Source organism: Onthophagus taurus, chromosome 7, assembly GCF_036711975.1.
Source record: "Onthophagus taurus isolate NC chromosome 7, IU_Otau_3.0, whole genome shotgun sequence".
In the NCBI taxonomy this organism is placed as follows: domain Eukaryota; kingdom Metazoa; phylum Arthropoda; class Insecta; order Coleoptera; family Scarabaeidae; genus Onthophagus; species Onthophagus taurus.
Window position 1 is genome coordinate 9,068,004 of NC_091972.1, and position 22,148 is coordinate 9,090,151.

Sequence of the window (22,148 nt, forward strand, 5' to 3'; positions counted from 1 at the left end):
GGAAAATACAACAAATTCATCAAATTTTCATATTTTTGTATTTTTCTCAATATTGACGCATCTAAGAGCAAAAGTGAAAGAGAATAATATTGTTACGAATAAAATTTGGTATAACTTTTGTTCTAAAAGTTTTTTTGTAATATGTTCCGATTCCCGGGTACCACCAATAACTTGAAAACGCAACAAATTCATCAAATTTTCATATTTTTGCATTTTTCTCAATATTGATGCATCTAAGAGCAAAAGTGAAACAGAGCAATATTGTTTAGAATAACATTTGCTACATTTTTTGTTCCAAAAGTGTTCTTGTAATATCCCCGGACTCCCAAGTGTTACCATTAATTACTTGAAAAAGCAACAAATTCATCAAATTTTCATATTTTTTCATTTTTCTCAATATTGATGCATCTGAAAGCGAAAGTAAAAGAGAGCAATATTGTTACGAATAAAATTTGCTACAACTTTTGTTCTAAAAGTTTTTTTGTAATATGTTCCGATTCCCGGGTACCATCAATAACTTGAAAACACAACAAATTCATCAAATTTTCATATTTTTGCATTTTTCTCAATATTGACGCATCTATGAGCAAAAGTGAAAGAGAGCAATATTGTTTAGAATAAAATTTGCTACAACTTTTGTTGTAAAAGCTTTTTAGTAATATGCTCCGATTTCCGGGTACCATTAATTACTGAAAAATGCAACAAATTCATCAAATTTTCATATTTTTGTATTTTTCTCAATATTGACGCATCTAAGAGCAAAAGTGAAAGAGAGCAATATTGTTACGAATAAAATTGGCTACAACTTTTGTTCTAAAAGTTATTTTGTAATATGTTCGGATTCCCGGGTACCTACAATAACTTGAAAAAGCAACAAATTCATCACATTTTCATATTTTTGTATTTTTCTTAATATTGACGTATCTAAGAGCAAAACTGAAAGAGAACAATATTGTTACGAATCAAATTTGCTACAACTTCTGTTCTAAAAGATTTTTTGTAAAATGCTCCTATTCCCAAGAGTTACCATTAATAACTGGAAAATGTAACAAATGTAACAAAATGTAACCATAGGCGACAATCAGTGGAATCTCAAATAAATGCGATTCAAAATCAGTTAAATGACCAAAAGAAAATTTTCTCCGTCAACATCAAATTGTTGTTCTCATTAAAATTTTCGACACAACCGTTCAAATTCTCCATAAAGAACTTTATCTTATATCTGTAATTTTTATAATTATAATGATATTTTGATGATAATACTATGTTTTTCTCGTCCTTTTTGTTAAACGTTAATTAATTAATTTCATCGATTTTTATGTAATCATTATTATTAATTGATTTCAACCCTGTTATAATCTTTTGTTCTAGATATGATTTGCATGAATATACACATATTTTTTTATTGTTTAGAGTTTGAAAATAGACGTCCGGTTTTCCAATTATCGCTCGCTCACCACCGCTCACAATAGCATCCCACCGAAAAAAAAATGATGAAAAAAAAAGGGTGGAGAAAGGCGGATGAAAATCCTCCGTCCGCGCAATCCAATCTCTCGTGACGCGCGCTAGGGGGATGAATCGGAGGGACGTGGGCGGTTGTCGGCGGCGGCGGCGCGAAAGGGGCACGCACCATTTCACTACCGCAGCCCGGCTTGAACCCAAATCGGCCCGTTGCAGGCGGCCGCGTCCCACGAAAGCGGACCAATTATCGTCGTGAATGAGTTTCAATTTACGCCGATCGTTTCCCGCGATATCAGCTCGCCCTTTGGGACCACCCTTGCAGGGGTCGTTTCCGGACTGAACCTCTCAATCTCGCTTTAGACGCCTCTCACTATGCTTTATCTAACTAAAAACTTATTTATTAAAAACTTCTTTAACATTTTATGATAATTAAAATAATTTTAAAGAATATTTTGTACTTTAAATTGCCATCATCAAATTACAATTCTCCCTCATGAAAGACAAAAGTCAATTTCTTTACTGTCAAGATACAATAAGATATTTTGTAATGAACTCAATATTAGATTCAAATTGATTAAAACCAACGCTTCAAAAACATGTAATAAGCTAGGACAAATTACAAAACACTCTTAAGATCAAACTTGAAATACAATGAATCTTGAGTAACAAACTTAACAATTTGTAGCCAAACGTGTCAGTTATAACCAGCATTTTACATGAACACTTGAAGATGGTTCAGGTCGTGGTTCTAATATGTCTCTTAAATGTTTTGTATAAAAATTTCTTTCAAATACTGAAAACAATAATACTAATGTTTAGATTCAATTTTGTTTAATTGGTTTGGTCGCGGTTTATCAATTGAAAAGTTTTCGCTTCTCTGCTCTGTGGAGATTAGCGTCAATCTCTCTGGAGGTTTGGTGGGTGTTAAAGCTGGGGGTGGTCCGCATTGGCGTCGGTTCGTTCTGCGACGGCCGCGGCCCGTTTCCCGGGCCTGTTCCCGTCCTGATACGGAGTCCCACGGGTGACGGGCCGCCGGCTTTGTGCCACTAAATCACTCATTAAACTGTTCGCTTCACTTCTCGACCCCGTTCCTTGTTCCTTGCCGCTCTCGATCCATACCCGTACCATTTTATCCCGGGAATGGAACTTCTCGTTGCCGGGACTTTACAGTTGACAGACAGCCAATTATCTCAACAATTACTTTACGGCTCGAAAGATGGCAATGGAAAGAGTAACCGAGATTTTCAAATTGAAAGCCTTTTCTTTACAGACTGCCAACGTTACACTATGGAAGTGAGAACTGGTTATTTAATGAAAATTATAAAATTAGATATATCGATGAAACCAGAAATGTAATTATAAGGAAAGACCTGGAAGTTAAGGCTATGATGATCGAAATACAAGAAGGAAACTAGGTTGGTTTAGCCATGTTAAGAAATGATCCATCACCATCGCTTTCTTCTTCAATAATCAAGTGAAATTTTCTTGAAAATAGGGAAGATAATTGTTACAATTGTACAATTAGAAGGAATGAGCTGATATACCGGAAACTTTCTTTAGCGCTTTCGTTTTTGCCACGCACTAATTCCATTAAGATTAATGAAACCGTTTAAATTTTTCTTTTGCGTATTTAAACGCGTCGGTTAATACACGTTACGTTGTTGGTGGTATAGAACTATTTAAATTTATTACCAACAACGGACAAGTGTAGTACAACTGTGGCTCGCCGTTACATAGGGGATTATGTAAGTCGTTCGCTCGCTCCTTGTGCGGCATAAGACCATTTTACTTAAATCCTGTTATGTAGTAGCTTTGTCAATTAGAGTGAAACGAAGCCAGTAGTCAGACTATTATCATTGAATCGGTTCCGGGGCATGATATATTTGTCGTTAGAGGAAATAGTTTTAATGAAATTTTGCATGTAAACTATTTTATTATAGCAAAATTGGTGTTTTCTTGGCGTTTGAACAACTTATCTAGGTAAATAACAGCATTCTTTATAAATTCTGAATTAAATTCTTAATTATATTCAAGAATTAACCTTAAACAGCAGAATTCATGCAGTTAAAACATATACTACACTAAATTTTAGTGTTAAATGTTCATGAAGCCAGTCAAATATTCAATGTCATCAAGTAATCATGCTAGTACACTTCTTAAGCTTGGAACATATCCTTAGCCTTTATCCACCAACCTTCACAATGAAATAGAATATGAATCATCATAATCCAGAAAAAAAGTAGAATAATAAAATGAAAAATGAAGAATAGAAAACTGAATTTGACAGAATTAACACATTCCGCATTTCAGAACGTTGGGATTAAGACTATTTTCTTTCAGAATAGCTTCATAGATTCATATGTAGTCCTTATGCACATACTTGGAGTAACGCGTTCAGAATCGCTTTCCATTTAGGCTTGTTTTGTAAAGAAGTTTCCAAAAGCACGAAGTAAATGGGGTCAATCTATTATGATCAAACAAACAAATGATGTCTTTTGCTAAATAATGTTTACTATCATATTGAGGTTATTCATTAATTTTCCATGCACATTGAAACGCAAGATGATTTGTGAAGCTCCATCTAACTTACAGTAGCTTAGAGTGCATTGTAACCAATAATGGGAATCTTCTTTACAGATAAGTTTTTGTATTAACCAATTCCATTTTAAGAATTCATACAATCAAGAGCAATTACTACTTAATTACCATAACGATTTTTAGTAATTAAATTTACGTTAATTGCACTGCTATTAACTGAAACGTCGTTTCAATTGCATATTATATCAAGACACTATCACATATACACTCAATAACAATAAAAAAAAGAAATTGGCACTTGCTTTAACAAGATGGTAATAGAGCTAATAGCATTCAAAGCCATGAAAATGTTATAGTAATATGTTATTGTTTTCTACCAATGTATAACAAACATCTGGGAACATTTACAAGGTATATGACTTTTCCAAGTAAGGTTGTAGCAGAATAAATGAAACCAAAAAAAAAAGAAATACTAGTAAGACACTTATATTTAAATCACAAATCTAAAGCTATGAGTTTTTTATGTACATACTGAAACTTTTTTCACAATATAATCAGTAATAATATTAAATTTATTAATGCTATACAAATATACAGCTGATACAGCAGTTAAGTATTCACACGTTGAAAAGTGTTTACTTTTTCAAATACCTCGAAATTGATTTTATTCTGGAATTAGCCCAGAGCAAAATCCGAATAAAAACGTGAAAAATAACTAGAGGCAAGAGGAATTTAAAATTCAATATTCAGTAATAATGGAAACGTACAAGTTTCAATTGTGAGAAGATTTCCACAGTTAGCCTATAAATACAACGTATAAATACACTAGAAAATTGGGGGTACAACAAAAATAAGTAAAAACAACAATAATAATATTAATAATAACAGCCAACACTAAATATGGTGGTAAAAATAATAAATTTAATTCCATAATTATTGATAATAAATTGAATATTGTCTTTCAATACGTCTCTCTGATTGCCAAACCCAATACTCAACTGTAGGTTTTAGAAGTTAATAAAAGCTAGACGACGTTAGGGATTTCTGGTATTAATGAAGCAAAAAACGTCGTAAAAAACGTCCAGGCCACCATTAACCGCGTTGGAGCCTCTTCTACGGCTGGTTCACCTTGTACTATGTTGTTATTGTTAACGTTAACTATTCGGAAAAAGCCCATCCGGTAAATATAAAGGCAGACGACAAGGAATAAAACGAATAAATACCGAAGCGGTGTTGAATAATAAAATAAAATCGCTGAGAATAAAATTATTCTCAGTACAGTGTAGATCACATCAAGAAGTTCTCTTTCTTCCTCAGGTTCTCCGTTTGCAGGAGCCGCGTTTTGAGCTGCCAATGCGTTTTGTTGAGGCTGTACCACATTATTCGCGTTTGCCAAATCGCCGTTTACAGGTTGTTGATTTATTACTGGTTGTGCTTGTGGTGCCAAATTTGCTGCATCAACATTTTGATTCGCAGCACTTGCATATCTAAAAAAATAAATAATCAAAAATCTCAGAATATACTAGAAATAAACACAATCTCAAGTACTTGATAAGAACGTACAATTTTTTTTCTTTCTTATATTTGATACGAATCAAAGATAAAAATAAAGATACAATTTTATCAAGTATGTTTTGAAATTAATATTTAACACCAACTTACAGATTCATATAGTGACTCATGTATTGTAAATAAGCTTGTTGCATAAGGATGTATTGTGCACACATATCATGCGGTACATTTGGATTGGCGTTAACGCTAGTTGCGGTTACGTTCGCTGGGATGGTTATGTTGGGCATACTTGACGAAGGCCCCGATGATGTTGTTGATTGTCTCTGTCTAAGTTGAGGCGGCACGTTACTGGTATTCGCTGTGACGGTGGTTGTACTTAAATTTGGTGTACACACCAAGTGAACTGTATGGGTGTCTTGGCCGTCGTATTGACGTAAAATATCGCCCAATACTACTGTATCGTTTAGAAGTTGTCCTGAATAGATTAATTTTTGTTCGTGTGATGGCTAAAAAAATTTTAATATAATATTAATTAAAAGTTATGTAGTATTATGTTTCAGATTGAATGAATCATGAATTATTTATAACAATTGAGGTAGTGGTGTAGTAAATGTATGACTAATTCTAATATTATTACAGCAAAATACTTCATAAAAACTAAAGGTGTGTTTTTTTAACGTATCATTTGTGTTAATAAATATAGAATTAAAAAATTATTATCTTAATATAACTACAAAAAGTTAAGACAATATATCGCGTTTAACTAAATTATTACACTAAGTTTATATTTTTTATTCAAAACGTTTTAATATATTTGTATCTTATCTAAAAAGAGTACTCAATTTACTTCAATTTAAAAAGATTTTTATTTGCTATAAAAATTATTACCCAAAATAAATAGGTAGTAATTAAGTTTTATTGTGTTTGTTTAAGCAAATCATTTTGTTTGTAATATTTATCAAAGTGTTATCTCCAGACGCAGAAAACGTAATGAAAACATTTATGATTTGTTAATTTTATTAAACGCAAAATCAAAATTATCGCTGAAACTAGAAATTGAAAAAGATATAAAATGCAATACAAACGCTACGAAATGTTTATAAAATACGCAGGCAGCTGTTATAACATTTTACTTTAAACATGAATTACAATGCTACATAACTATAAAGTTGGTGAATAATTCGCTATTTTTTATTGTTCACAGAAGACTCACAAAAGTCTTGATATATCCTAAAAATGTTGAGTGTTGTAAAATTAATCAGTGTTTTTGCAAGCGACACTTTGGTACATGTATTAAGATGCCATTCCAAGACTGATGACAGACTGCAAACCGTAGAACACACTACTAGTTGTCATAGAGATACATATATCCTGTTATAACATGTTGTAAAAAAATAAGAATAAAAATTTCACGTTTGCACAAAATGATTTCCATTTCTTTGGAAATATGTCTTACAGCGACGTACCAGTGAGTTATTAACACTTTCGCGTCCGCTCCATATACAATTAGGATAACGTCAATGGCCGGCATCTTCACTACGTATTGTTACGCCAGGAGCCGCAAGTAATGTGATATAAACGTAAAAATACGTGAGCGGCGCCTGACTATAGACAATATAAAAACGTAAAAATACGTGAGCGGCTCCTCACTGATGACAATATAAAACGTAAAAATACGTGATCGGTCACGAAAGTGTTAACATGGTTTAAAGTTCCATTAGTTCCCAATTCTTCAACAGCGTTTATTATTCTTTCTTGTAGTTGTTGAATGGTGGTAATTTCTACTTAATATACTAAATCTCTTAATGTATCCCACAAAACAAAATCTGGTAGGTTGTGGTCTGGTAATCTTGCATTAAATTAACCAGGTAACAACTACTCTTGTTATGTGTGGAGGTGCACCATCATGTTAATACCAAATGTCTCTTAGCTGTGCCAACGGAATATCTTCGTTTTGCAATAGATTTAGATAACCGTCTGAATTTAATTGATCGATGAGCACAAGTGGTAATATTTATCTATTGAAGATACATAGAACCTTTGCTGCAAAACCCTAACCCTAATGCGGTGCGGATTCTCTACTGAGTACACGTGACTGTTATGCACGTTATTGACATCATGTCTTGTAAAAGATGCTTCGTCAGACCAAACAATTAAATAAAAAAAATTTGGATTTTGCCTATGCTGTTGTAAGAATTATTTACAAAATTGAACCCTTATTTGTTGGTTTTATACTGCATGTGATACGAATGAAGCACTTCTCACCGTAATGATTGATAAACAAACGATTAAAAAGGTCCAAGTCTTCTGGAAACTCTTCTTGTGCTTACGAAAGGTGCATCAGTAATCACGTCAATAAAGGCTTCCTCTGTCTGTACATTGTAGCAAATACGCTATGATTTGCTGCTGTACGCCAGAGAAAAGACTGCTGAAGACGGCTGCCTAAATATGGAAATCTTCAGCGATATTCTGTAGTGACTGCTAAGGCGATTCCATTGCAGAAACCATAAACAAAAATGATACCCGCATACTCTTGATTAGTAAATTGTGGCATAATCACTAATAAGTATTTGAGTGTAAGCGACTTTAAATAATTTGCAATTGTCAAATTAATTTTATTTATATTATTGCGTTTCCATGACAAGTCTTTTTTCCGAACACGTATTATTATTAACTATAAAGTTTCTGTGCTAAAATGTTTAAAACTTGTATAACTCATAAATAACGGCGAAAACGTGAAAATTTTATTCCTATTTTTTGTTTAAAACTTTATTTTGCATCAGAATTCAAAATATTGCACACGAGTTATGAATCACCCAGTATAAAGGTACAATTCCGTGACAGGCGTCAGACTGCATATCTCAGGCTACAATACTGGTTTATATTATATCTCAATGGTAAGGATTCGAAGCGCGGCGGCACTTTACATACAAATTATACATGTACCAAAGTGTCGCATGCGATTTGCAGTGCTACATCTGTTATGGAATGATACCTTAATTTGTATGCGAAGTGCCGCCGATATTGGAATAAATTATTGGATATATAAACCAGTAGTGTCGCCTGCGGTTTGCAGTCTGACGCCTTTCACGAGTGCTTAATCCTGAGTGGTAGCTTAATCTAATCTGTCCTGAATGGTAGCTTAATACAGTGAATTTCACTTAAAGTGCAATCTACCAAAATATATTTCCATAGAAACCAGGGCGTACCTACTTACTTTATGCCACATAAAATGCAACATGTCTAAAGACGTCTTCAGACGCACGGCTAAATCCGATACTTCTAGTTCTATTTTTACACTACCACTAGAACTAGAATCATTCGGGTTTAGCCGTCTTGAAAGACGTGCGGCTAAACCCGAATGTTTCTAGTTCTAAGTCTGGTATATTTTTATTGAACGAAAAGTAGAACTAATACTAGACCTAGAACCAGAAACAATCGGGTTTAGCCATGCGTCTCTTAAGAGGGAAGCTCAAGTTATAAGGACATCACCTTTTTCCAAGCAAAACTTTGCCTTTGCAAAATTACTCAATCCTTAATAGTACAGGCGCACTATTAAGCTATGTTGCATTTTATGTGGGACAGTGCATAGTAGTTTAAAAAGCACTGATTAATTTCAAGGTTGAAATAAAAAATAATTATGTAACAATAAACAGTAAAATTTTTTGAAACTCTTTTTGTTATCACAGCTTTTTCTTATCTTGTAATACAAGGAACACTTAAAATATTTGCAAAAACTTGACTTTTCATTTAGTTAAAATAAGAGTGTTTACTAATAAGGCAATAATTTAAAGGCTGAGTTATATCTGGAACATTACTTACATTAAAATTCTTAACACCGGATGATATGTTAATTCCTATACCTTATTAAAGAATAAATGTTGAAATTGACATTTTTTACCATTAATAAACACCTGTATAATGTCAAAGTTTAAAAATATTTTAAAATATGATTTAAATTAAATATTTGCTTATTCTCATAATCTACAAAAACATTGTAGATAAGGAAACATGAAACGTTGGCATTCTATGCAAAGTATATAAAATAGATAAATATAAAGAATATGAAATTTAAATTCGTACAACAGAATGATGCAACATATATAAAAAAAGTTTCATCAATTTCTTGGTGTACTCCCATTGATATTAATATTTATTATTAACTAAATGTATGTGTTAATATTTCTATGCGTTTTTAAAACCAATTGCTTGTACACAAAGAAATGATGTAATACCTAAAACTAATGTATAAAATATGGGGCATTTAAAGGTGTTTCAATAAACTTTTCCACGTATTAAACATCTTTAACTTCTCACTCAACTTACCGGTTTACTTGGGTAAACCTCAGATAAATGTTGTTTCAATTTGTTAATTGTCCAGGATAGTTCGCATTTGACCGTTTGATCCTCTATTTGTTGATTTGGTGCTTTCACTATGAGCGTGACAGGAAGCGAGTCCATGTTCTCCAGCTCCTCCTCGTTCGTCAGCTCCACTTTGGGAAACGTATAACAACAAAACCTCTCGTTCGTCTTCAAGAACTCGCCAACCAAATAAAAAAAAATCGTTAAACTTCCGGTTATCGTTGTTTATTATTATTGTTAGTAGGTAATCGCGAACGTAGCTGTTGACCCAACAATACTGTCACTTCCAACGCAATTATTCTATTCTATTTATCTATAGTACGCACTGTCACAATTTACGGAGTTTAGTATTTGTCTGTACGCGATTGGTCCTTTTGCTCGGCCTGACCGAATCACGTGACTCCACTTCAAGCAGCCAGAATTAATTCATCCACAAGGTAACTACAAAAAAAGATATCTTTAATTGTTTATAACTAGTAATTAAGTGAATATTAATAAATTTAAGCACATTAAAAATTGGCTTTCTCATTAAATGTAAATATTAGGAAATAAATGTAAATATGAGTGAAAAGTGAACTGTTTCTATTAGTACAACTACTTATTAAGAGATGGAGACACAATATATACAGTGAATTTCACTTAAGATTCAATATTCAAAAATATATTTCCATATAAATCTTTTCCAAGCAATTTTTCCTTTGCAAAACTACCCAATGCCTGTACTATTAAGCTATGTTGCATTTTATGTGGGACAGTGCAAGTGCATAGTAGTTTCGTAACTTTGGTTACAGCATTCATATATTGCGAGTTATATCAAATTTTCGGTATATACAGTTCGCATCAAAAGTATTATGAGTAAAAACACGTCGTATCATTAATTGTCTGGAAAATGGGTCAACTTTATTGTTTATAATGTAACAACCTTCATATTGATTAATTGTTTCTATTATATGAATAAATAAAAATATTAAAAAATGCGGAGTGCGCAACTTTTAAAGAATATCCCACTTCTTAGATTTTTCAAAGGCCAGTCGACCAGAAAAAAATCATTGTTGTCAAATTTATCGCTTATTATTATTTACGAATTACCTATGATCAACTATGACACAGATTTGCAAGGTCTTGTTGTCAGTCAGCTGAGAGTCATTTTCGAAGTAATTTTAATTTTCTGCATAGAATAACAATGCAAGCTCAGAATTGGTCCATCACGTCATTATTTTGAGATATTTGACTTTATGTACTAGAAAAATGGCTTTTTTGGCTACTTTTGAAGTTACTCTATCTATTACATCATTCAGTACAATCCTTGCCCATAAAAATGCGCTATTGAACGGTGCTGTTTCCCTTCGTAAGTTATAATCCTTAAAGTTCAAACATGAACGCGGTGTGATGTATGAGTACGTGTAGAGTTGATGAAAACTACTGATTTTGAAAAAGTGATGATTTCGGATGAAAAAACCTTCAAAGAAATTGGATCACCTTGAACGGTTTTTTAGGTAATAATAATTCTGCTAATTATAAGGTGCTAGTCGGCACCTTAAGCATTCTGGCCAAATGGTTAAAATCCTGGAATATAGCAATAAACCCTTCAAAGTGTTTCAAATAACTTATTGCCTTTACTTTAAAAGTAAATTTAAGTTAGGTTGGGTTGGGATGAAAAAAATCACTTGTTCCCAAATTGTTTAATTTATGCTTATTAAACTTTGGTTATAACGAATCAATTTTCTGGTTCCTTAGGGAGTTTAAAAAGATTAAATAAAAATGTTTTGATGGCAAAGTATTAAATTGATGTTATAATCGAACAATCTTAACAAAATAAGAGCTAAAGTATACAAATATTTTAAAATGTATACTTACCTTTAAAACAATTAATTCCAAAAGTTTTTCTTCAAACACCAAATAAAAAAGACTTTTTTATTCAATTAAGAACGCTAAATAATCCGCTGAGTGATGTTGATACCAACAGATTTTTTTTGAAAATATCCCATTATTATCAAACGAACACTTTCTCTGGTGTCGCAAGTTTTAAAATACAAGCGGCCAACGTTTGTAGTTTTGCCGAAAAAAAACTAAATAGAATAATTTCACCTGCGGCACTGATAATTTTCAACTGACAGATGACCAGACGATTGAAAGACAATGTTTTGTAAACTTCAATGAAAAACAACCGTCTTCGCGTCAACTTGAATGACTAGAATCTGACGCATACCTGAACTCGTACGACTGAGATTTTACTTTCACTTATTTAATAGCTTTCTCCGAATTTATACTTGATGTGATTATCTGAATTAGGAAAGGTGCGAATAAAAGTCTGATTGTATACAAGTTTTTTTTTATTTATACATTGCATAACAAATTGTTCTATAAAGTAAGCTAATATAAAAAGGATGCGTTGGATAAAAATTATTGTCCAAGCGTCGTCTAAATAGAGATTTGTATTTTGTATTTATTTATATCATCTTTTTTTAAACTTTTATTTGATTCAATAACGGATATAAGTATTTGATATAATTTTGTTTCTTTTATTGTTTTGAAAATTTAATAACGATCACAAACTTACGCCATAGGCCAGCTAGGCGAAATAGGTATTTTAATGCATATTAAAAACATTTTAAAAAGTTCCCGTTTTAATTCCTCTAAAGCTCTAAACTTAAATATTGTCTCTTTGTAATATTAAAATTTCTATTTAGTTAACACGAAGTTTTCTCATAAGCTAAACTTCTTGAGCGGATTTTCTTTGTAAAGATAAAATTCTGCTTTATTTTAAGTCAACGAATGATTATCTTTCTTTACCTTTTTAAAAACTACGAAAAAACCTAATTTATTCTTATAAATAGTATTAATCGATTAAACGGAAGAAACTTATTGTCTCTTTTCAAAAGTATTATTGTCCAGTTTTTTTTGATTATTATCATAGATTTTTAATTCAACAGACTTGGTGAATGTAAGTTTTAATGATATCGTTTCGAAAGGGTTTTTGTTGTTGAGATATGTAAAAATTTAATAAAAAATCTCTATAAAACCGTCGATATTAATATAAGGTATGTATATTCTGTAGGAACTAGATCTACGATTGACTATATGTTGCTTCGATTCACAATAATTATGTAATACTACGGACATTATTTTCTAATATGATTGTGCTACCTGACGTTGCCGTACATTTTGTTCGCTAAAACGAAGAGGTATACATGTAAAAAGCTTGAGTACACTTTATTTTTTCTCTTTTATCTTCCAGCTATGCAGTCACGATATTTTCATTCAAATCTACGCTATTTATCTTAATAGACGGAACTAGCTTATAACATAAGCTAGTAACGAGTACAAAATCAATATTTATTTGATGTGTCGTGTAATTTGTTTTATTTTTGGACATTTACGTTTTGATAATAATTCAATTTTCTGCTCGTTTTTGCAAACCGATTTCTAATTGAGCAAAGTATTTCTTAATGGTACATTTTCTTTGGTGCTTTTCATTAATTTTCATCATTTTTTAATTAACCTTCCTATAAGAATTAGAAGGACCTACGTTGTCGATTATTTAAGATTGTTTCAGTGGCACTAAAAATTATCAAAATTAATTCATAATCGAGTAAAATTGTATAATTCATGAACATGATTGATCGAAAAGTATTACTTACATCAATTCAAAATTAAATCTAAATAAACGTAACATTAACGTTTTAGAGCCTAGCAAATTTACTACACTATCAAAATTAGTCGTACCTGAGGCACTGACGAAAGGCAGTTTTCATCTTTTTTATTCTAGTAGTAAATAATTCAATTTACACAAACATTAATTACGAAAGTATTAAAACTGTAGGCGTAAACGTTTTTGATCAACCAAATTCATTTTTCTTCAAGAATCATTACAGCAAAAGATTGTCGGAGGGGATCAATCAATACCATGTTTTACCTTAAATTTGCATGTATCTCCGCTAAATCTCTTCCTCGCGTTTCTGGAACGCAACATATAACGAAACATAAACCGCAAACCGAAATAGCTGCGTACAACCAGAAAGCTCCGTATAAACCTAGCAACTCTTGGAAATCAACGAAAGTTTTAACTCCGACGAAAGCACATAAATAACTAAAAGCTGTTGCCACAGCTGTCCCTAAACCCCTATGTTCAAGAGGAAACAATTCACTAGCTAAAAGCCATGAAATTGGGCTGATACCCAATGAAAAAGCAACTGTGAAGACTAAGACGCAAAGAAGCGGTATCCAGTCTAATTGTGGGAGAGATTTTCTATGGTAGTCTTCGTAATAAGCGAAAGAGCCGAACGAGGCTAAAGCCATTATCATTAAAACACTAGAAGCCACGAGAAGAGGTAATCGACCGGCTCGATCTACTAATAGCCCGGAAAGTAATGAGGAAAGAAGTTGGACAACAGCTACGGCGACGGCGGCGCTATGAGGATTTGTTCCGCCAAAAGTTTGTTTAAAAACCGTTACAACGTAAAAATGGAAAGCGTTTGCACCCGAAAATCGTTGGAAGAACATTAAGCCGCATGCTATAGCGGTCGGAGTTCGTAGAGTTTTAAAAACCAAATAAATACTTGTCGGTGCTGGACGAAGAAGTACGTGGTTCTGAAGGATATTCAATTCTAAGCGAAGATCCGATCCCGAACCGCGAAACCACCTCAATGCTTGTTCAGCTTCTTGGTCTTTTCCTCGAAGAATTAACCATCCCGGACTTTCTGGAACTCGCCACATCGCCACAAACATTCCCGCTGGGGCAATCGACATTAAAAGTGCCAATTGTCGCCAATCCAAAAATGCACCCGCCGCAAAAGCTATTAAGACTCCCATGTGACCAGCAATCTTCAACAATGCACTCAAACCACCTACAAAAAGTATTAAAAACATTATGAAAAAATAAAAAAAATACATTACCTCTAACATTAGGAGCAGAAATCTCACTAATATAAACTTGTGCGGCTAATTGAATAACCGCAACAAGAATTCCACTCATAAAAGCGGTCATGCACATGGTTTCGACATTGTAAGCAAAGACAGTAGTCAACCAGCAGAGAGATAAAGGGCCGCTGGCTATAATGAGGGCTTTGCGACGTCCCCAACGGACGGCCGCCCCACCCAAAGGAGCCCCAAATAATGCCCCCAATAACGATAGACTTGCCAACCACGACGCTTGCTGCCCATTTACCGGAAATTCATTAGCATCTCTGTCCTGCAGTGATGCTATTGCCGGTGAACTATATCCTTTACCCAAACCAGCCGCGAATGGCCCCAATGAAACAGCCAAAGCAGCTAAGACTTGTCCAAGATACTTGGGACGTTCCGTTACCAATAAACTACCTCCTGGTCCAGCTACCTAATCAACAAAAAAGGCAATTAATTAAAATCTGTGTAATAGTTAATGATAAATAATTTTTTACCATTACATACAAGTGTAAATCGTCTACATCAGCAAACCTACCAATATTATTGCCCACGATTCCGATAGCAACCTCACTATCTTGGCAAAAACAACCTTGTGCTTTTCAATCGGCAACAGTACTTTGTGTTACTCATCCTCGACAAAATTCTTAGTGATGTTGCTTCTTCGCCGGGATGAAGCAGAGACTTATGCTGCTACCACCAAATACCATCTAAAGCTATCCCTATAAGCTATTTCCTCTTTTCAAACCTTTTCCCAAATGTTAAAGTATCTATCTTATCATCTCCACCTGGCATTCGAAAGACTGCAAATATATATAGCCTGAACATGGCCTCAAAATGGAGACTCGAAGTTGAAGAAGCGTTTCAAAACATAAGAAGAAACCTAGAAAAACATCTTCACCGTCCGAATGTCGGTAAACACTTTACTCTACAAAAGGACGCGCACCCCAAGGACATTACAGTAGTTTAACATTACGGGAAGGAAAATGGCAGGAAAGGAGGAAAAGTATCATGCAAATAATTAGAAGGTCATTGATGATTTGAGGTATAAAATATTTCTGACTATATCTGCAGGATTTGATGTTTGCCCTAAGAGTTGACAGCTGCGTCTGCATTAAATAGAAACTTGAAGCAAATTCGGTGGTTCTTATTGATGCTTTAATTTAAATTCTTCAATGGACAAAACTAGTTTATCACTTCTAGGCTAACAAGATGGAAAGCGGAATTCAAGGCGTGAAGGACATATTAGGAATAACTGAGACCAACACGAAATCCTAACACATTTGGATATAATTCACGCAGATCTGGAGAATGGTTCATTGGCGCAATAATGGGAGCGAGCAAAAAGTGCCCATCTAAATGAGAACATATGCCGTCAATGATACACTAAAACTTCAATTCACACCAGACGATAACATCATGAAGCGTAGTTATAAGATTACCCGAACCATTCGCCTCGTATTGGGTTGGGTTAGGTTTGGATACTTACTGGGTCAGAAAGTTAAATCATGTTAACTCAATAAATCTGAGATATATCTCTATTTTTTTAAGTACACTCTGATAATTGATTGAAGGAGTAATATCTAGTCATATTTAGAGAGATATTACAACAGAAGCGCGGCATTCAGATCGTTAAAGATAAAACAAAGTCGAGGTGTACAACATTTTTTTGAATTACCGATTTTAAAAGTATTTGTTTTCTGGTATTCAGCGTTGAAGTTCTGAATTGCAGTTCCTAGGATGCAAGCGACCTCTACTGTCATCATTTGGTCGTGAAAGATAAAACTTCGTGACCTTGTTACGCAAACAATTATTATATTCCGACGTCCCAAACAAGTAAACTGCTTTTTGTTCATTTGTTAGCTGCCAGCACTCACAAAAGCAATTATTAAGATCATTTGCGCTCAGATTAGAGTTCTTTCCATGCTTTATGTTATATGTCGTTGTTTTATCGAGTTCTAGACTGCAAATATTCTATTTTATCATTCTTTCTTTACTTTATTTAGTCTTCAATGTTTTTATTATTTAATTTTATTAGTTTTATAAACGATTTATGTTCTGTTTTAGATTTTAGATACGTCAAATAATCACCGCGGAACATTTATCCACAAAATGTTATCAAAACATCGTTTTTCATAAAAGTTAGAGGAGAAAGAAGAGAATACATTAAGTAGCAACGTTATCATTAGCAAAAATAATTGTAGATGTTTAACAACTTGAAGACTTTTATCACCAAATCTTCATAGAATAAGTTAATTAACTGTGAATGCAGGAAATTTTCTCATTTTCCAAGTGGTCGTTTATAAGATTTCCCTTTCATGATGTAAACAACTGGAAAGAATTCAAGAGGCGAAGTAGGCAACTTTCAGGATTGTGAGAAACTGCGTGCTTCTTTAGAGTTTCCCCCTTTTTTATACAGGGACGATAGAGGGTTGGGTACTAAAAATGAGTTGATGTACTGAAAAAGTTTGGTCCGCTTCATTACCCGATGAATTTAATTTTAGATGTGCTGATTTTTATCGTAATATTTCAACGAAATTTTTCTATTCATAAAATTTATGTTTGTGAAGATTTGTGATCATAAAAACAACTTTTTTGCAATAAATATTACGTAATAAAGATATTGTGAAAGATAATTTGATCTTTAAAATGGGATTAGAACGATACGAAGTTCAATGTGTATGGCTCAACATTGTGAACTTCCAATATCAATAACTAACAATCCTCCCCACGTGGCACCTCATCGATCGAAATTTTAAAAAATCGTTTATATATTTGTGCGCTGACCTTGAATTGTCTTAATCCGGGTTTTGTCCGGTCAATATTTACCGACGTCAGCAAAAAACGCGATTAATGAGCAACTCACGCATACAAACTCACTTAATTACTTTTCCATCGAATAACTTTTTTTTTGTAATATTGATTTAATCCAACAATCATGTATTTATAACATTATTAAGCAAATAAAATTAATTTTGTAAACGTTCCAACGAAATTTTGAAATCTGTATTCTAATAAAACAAATACAAAAAGTTGCATATACTCACAAATTTTGAGTTTGCACTTTTTTGTTTGCTGTAACTTGGTTCAACATTGGAAGGTACTTCACATAATAAAACATGCGCTGACGATTTTTTAGCAATAATATTTAAAAAATAAGTTCATAACAAACTTCAATGAGATCTCTTTTTGGAAAATTACTTGACAAATTGAAATCTATTTGTACTAAACTTAATTAACTTTGCCATTACATATATATTTCAAGTATCCCAAAAGAACTTTGAATTACTCACTTTAAATACTACTTGATAATTTTATTAAAAAAACTAACCGTATGAGTTTCCAAGTTTCCAGTTGGCATTGCGATAACGTCGTTTTTGATAAAACGGGATTCCCTACATGATGTTCTTGGCGGCGAAGGCGTCGCAACGCTTTTCCTCCGGGGTCAGGTCATCGTCGCCGTCGGAACGTCGCGGGGCGTCGCGACGCGATGTTTTGATTGTGCAGTTTGTATTGCGGCCGCGTCTCATCGCCAACTGATTACTGGTGGCGTCGGCTGCAGCGTTGTCGCCGACTGAGAGAGCGTCCCGGCGCTCTCAGCGTGACGACGACCGACGCCACGCGACGTGCGGCCGCCGAACCGGTATCGACCCGTATCTGGACTACGGCTGCCGAAACCAACGCGCCGCGACGCCCGTACCGGACCACCCGAAACGGTTACGTACGTGTATGCAGATGTGCGACGCGTCGCGACGCCCCGACGAAATTTAATATTAAAAACGACCCGGGAAAATAGTTTTGAGACGTGACCAGTTTTCAATCGACTTGATAAAACGGTTTCGTTTTACGGAAATAAAATCATTTAAATTGTTATAAAAGTTTAGATTTGTTTTTTCAATATAATAAGCAGATTAGAGATATTCTTCTTCTTCATTCTACCTCACGGTGTTGGGTCTTGGATCCATCTTCTGTAAGTGTTCTTCTTGCCATCCTTTGTACTACAGCGACTTTCATTCCTTTTCAATGCCACATCCTCTTTTACTTCTTCCCACCTGATTCTTAGTGAGGTACACCAAGATACACCAAAATTATTCTTTCTTCTGATTTCATATTGAACATTTTTTTTGCTATCCTCTCCTCAATCATTCGAACCAGATAGCCATACTATTTCAGAAGATAAACTTCTATGTCCTTTGCTAGAGCTCTGATGCTTAGTTCTTCTGTAATTGTCCTGTTTCGTACTCTGTTTCTTCTGATGTTCCAAAAGCTTCTTTTGGAAGTACTAATGATGGGAACATTTGGGGCATGAGATCTGTATTGGAAGAGACAACCAAACACACGAAATCGGGTGAAGAATTGGCTCGACATAGGCAGCGTATGGAAAATTAAGAACAGAATTCAGATCTAGCTGATCTATGGATCAGAGACTTTGCGGATGACGAAGAAAAACATTAAGAAAATACAAGTGATGCAACTTCGAGATGCTGTTGAGTCTAGCCTTCGTTTGAAGTGGAAATGGGCAGGCCATGCAGCAAAAATAACTGACAGTAGATGGACGAAAAGGATATTGCAATGGATACCAAGGGCGGAGGTACACAAAAGCAGAGGATGTCCACCAACGCGATGTAGAGACGACGTGAAGAGACTCACTGGAAAATGGATGCAAGCTTGCTGAAGATAGGAGAAAGTAGCAAGATATGGGAGAGGCTTATGTTCAGCAGTGGACAGTATAAGCTAATGATGATGATGAATGATGTAAATTCGGCTAGGAGATTTTTCCAAGACCCTAAATTAATATCGAAACTACTGGAGTAGTCGCAACCTCAATTTAGAGATTAAAGATTGGAAGCAACACAAAGAGGACATAAAATTGATACCGCTAAATCTGAAAAATTTTCTTACGAAAGATGCAAAAACCCAAAATTTTAGTATAAGGTGCGGAAATTATTTCTTTTGTCTTGTTGTCAGTCGGGCATCTCTCGGAGGAGAGTTTCAGAGCCTAAAAGAAAGACTGTAATAGAAGCGTGTTATACACAGATTACTGTTGACCTCTAGCTCTCTTTCTACAAGTATACAGATGGTACACAGAAGCAGAGGATGCCCACCAACTCGATGGAGAGAGGATGTGAAGAGACTCACTGGAAACTGGATGCAAGCTTGCGCAAAATAGGAGAAAGTAGTAAGATATAGGAGAGGCTTATGTCCAGCAGTGGACAGTATAAGCTAATGATGATGAATGATGTAAATTGGGCTAGGAGATTTTTCCAAGACCCTAAATTAACATCGAAATTACTAGAGTTGTCGCAACCTCAATTTAGAGATTGAAGATTGGAAGCAACATAAAGAGAACATAAAATTGATACCGCTAAATCTGAAAAATTTGCTTACGAAAGATGCAAAAACACAAAATTTTAGTATAAGGTGCTTAAATTATTTCACATGTCTTGTTACCAGTTCGGCATCTATCGGAGGAGACTGCCAGAACCAGAAAGAAGCACTGCAATAGATCTATGTTATACACAAATTACTGAAGAAAGTGTATAAGTTTTCAAATGAGGTGTTATCTAATTGGATGTTGGAAAAAATTGGAGATACACACCACAACATCAATATTGGTAATCATTATAAAACTTGACTTCGAATTGTTGAATTGCCTAACATAACAAGTATGCTAAATGTGTTTAGGATTGGAAATGTGGTTTTGGAACTCACACATAGGAAACAGACGTTCACCAGTCCTTATCGATTTGGGTAGAAAACAAAAGGACGCGCAGGACAATGGAGTCCTTTGCGGAGTGCATCGACGGAACAGATTCAATTTGTAGAGATTTTAATGAAGCTGGGATCTCTCATTTCACGCCAACTCTTTCGTTTTCAATTATGCTAATTTCAACTTTATTTGTCTCCGGTTCTAATGAAAATCCTCGTCCGTTTTAATGATCTTAAAGTTCAAACAGAAATTAAAATTTTAATATTTAACTTTGTGTTTACGTACTTGTTTCGTTTATTTTATGGATTTGATTTATTACTAAGCGTTTGGGATCATTGAAGGAGAAATATTAGTTTTTGTCCAATAAATACGGAGGATTCTGTGTGTCTCAAATAACTAACTGAAATGAGAATTTCCGCTAGGGTTTCATTTCGTCTGTAGCTTGAATATTTTACTGCTCGGATTAGGATTTCAGGGCAACATCTGCCTTTGCTCCTCCGGGATGCTTCCGATGGCATGACCCGTAAAGTTTAGAACGCCGAAATGGGTCGACAATTAAACGCCTTTCATAGTACTCACTTTAGATTAACGACTACACTACGATTTAACCGCTAATACTAACTTCTTTAATCTTTTAAACAACAAAAAATTACTCTTCTTTATAAAGAATTAAATATTTCAGTTTCAGACTCTAATTAGTAATGGACATATTTAATTGAGAATTGTTTCGAGTTAATTAGCGTTAATCGTAAACGCAAATCAGCACCGAGAGTTAGTTATGGGTTATCCCGAATTGCACGTTCGATTTGATTTCGGGGAAACGGAGCGTGAAATAAATACGACAAAGCTGTAGTTGGTACCGGTGCAGGATAATTTATTATTACCTCGTCGCACGAAATATCGCTCTTCCCGCGAAGCGGAGCCTCGTCGTTCCATAAATCAACAGAATTACCCAGATGATGGATAACGTGCGCTTATAGTTAAGGATTAGAAGAAGTTGCTGGAAATATTATGTTTGCAACTAAAAATATTACTTAAATAAACTAATATTTCAATCAAACTTTAGTTTTCTTAACAAAATTTGTTTAAAGTATAGTAGTGGTAGTTAACACCTGAAATAAATAAAAACAGATTGTTACTTTGAGTATTCGAGCTGATGACTCAAAACTTGACACCAATGTCAATGATTCAGGACAAAGTTATAGTTGAAACCCATTGGAATTTGTAGACTCACGGTTTATATTTATACCAAAGACGGTAGAATCTAAGAGGACTGTTACATCCCGGGAACAGGTACACAGCTCGAAGGCCCGTTCGTGACGTCAGCGCTGATTAATAGTTAAAACTAGAACTAACACTAGACCTAGAACTAGAAAGTTTTGGGTTTAAACCCGAATGTTCTAGTTCTAGTTTTACACTAGCACTGTTACTAGAACTAACACTATACTTAGAACTAGAATCATTCGGGTTTAGCCGTCTTAAGAGACGTGCGGCTAAACCAGAATGTTTCTAGTTCTAGGTGTTGTGTTAGTTGTAGTTTTAGTTCAATAAAAAGATACAACAATCTTACGCTCAATAACAACTAAAACTAGAGCTAACACTAGTACTATATAGAACTAACTCTAGACTTAGAACTGGAAACATGAAATACAGGAACTTGGGG

General features: G+C 34.2%; 2 protein-coding genes across 2 annotated transcripts; both read right to left on the reverse strand.

Annotated features, from left to right (window-relative positions):
- Positions 1-4,469: 4,469 nt before the first annotated feature.
- Positions 4,470-12,006, reverse strand: LOC111424536 (Homocysteine-induced endoplasmic reticulum protein). Its single transcript, XM_023058114.2, has 4 exons — positions 11,731-12,006; positions 9,838-10,314; positions 5,662-6,017; positions 4,470-5,486 (listed from the first exon to the last, which is right to left on the reverse strand). The coding sequence occupies exons 2-4, from the start codon at positions 9,970-9,972 to the stop codon at positions 5,024-5,026; spliced, it is 954 nt and encodes a 317-aa protein (XP_022913882.1). The 5' UTR covers positions 9,973-10,314; positions 11,731-12,006; the 3' UTR covers positions 4,470-5,023.
- A 182-nt stretch (positions 12,007-12,188) lies between these two features.
- Positions 12,189-18,363, reverse strand: LOC111424561 (facilitated trehalose transporter Tret1-like). The gene is made up of 3 exons (XM_023058144.2): positions 18,107-18,363; positions 14,770-15,208; positions 12,189-14,720 (listed from the first exon to the last, which is right to left on the reverse strand). The coding sequence occupies exons 1-3, from the start codon at positions 18,134-18,136 to the stop codon at positions 13,786-13,788; spliced, it is 1,404 nt and encodes a 467-aa protein (XP_022913912.1). The 5' UTR covers positions 18,137-18,363; the 3' UTR covers positions 12,189-13,785.
- Between the last annotated feature and the right edge of the window lie 3,785 nt (positions 18,364-22,148).

What these genes read in the sequence shown, in the direction of transcription:
- LOC111424536 (XM_023058114.2), bottom strand. Translation starts at nt 9,972, where the DNA reads ATGGACTCGCTTCCTGTCACGCTCATAGTGAAAGCACCAAATCAACAA. An exon ending in AGGTTTACCCAAGTAAACCG is followed by an intron (nt 6,018 to 9,837) that starts GTAAGTTGAGTG and finishes AAATTTTTTTAG; the next exon opens with CCATCACACGAACAAAAATT. An exon ending in ATGAGTCACTATATGAATCT is followed by an intron (nt 5,487 to 5,661) that starts GTAAGTTGGTGT and finishes TTATTTTTTTAG; the next exon opens with ATATGCAAGTGCTGCGAATC.
- LOC111424561 (XM_023058144.2), bottom strand. Translation starts at nt 18,136, where the DNA reads ATGCCAACTGGAAACTTGGAAACTCATACG. An exon ending in GAAACTTGGAAACTCATACG is followed by an intron (nt 15,209 to 18,106) that starts GTTAGTTTTTTT and finishes TTTGTTGATTAG; the next exon opens with GTAGCTGGACCAGGAGGTAG. An exon ending in TTCTGCTCCTAATGTTAGAG is followed by an intron (nt 14,721 to 14,769) that starts GTAATGTATTTT and finishes TACTTTTTGTAG; the next exon opens with GTGGTTTGAGTGCATTGTTG.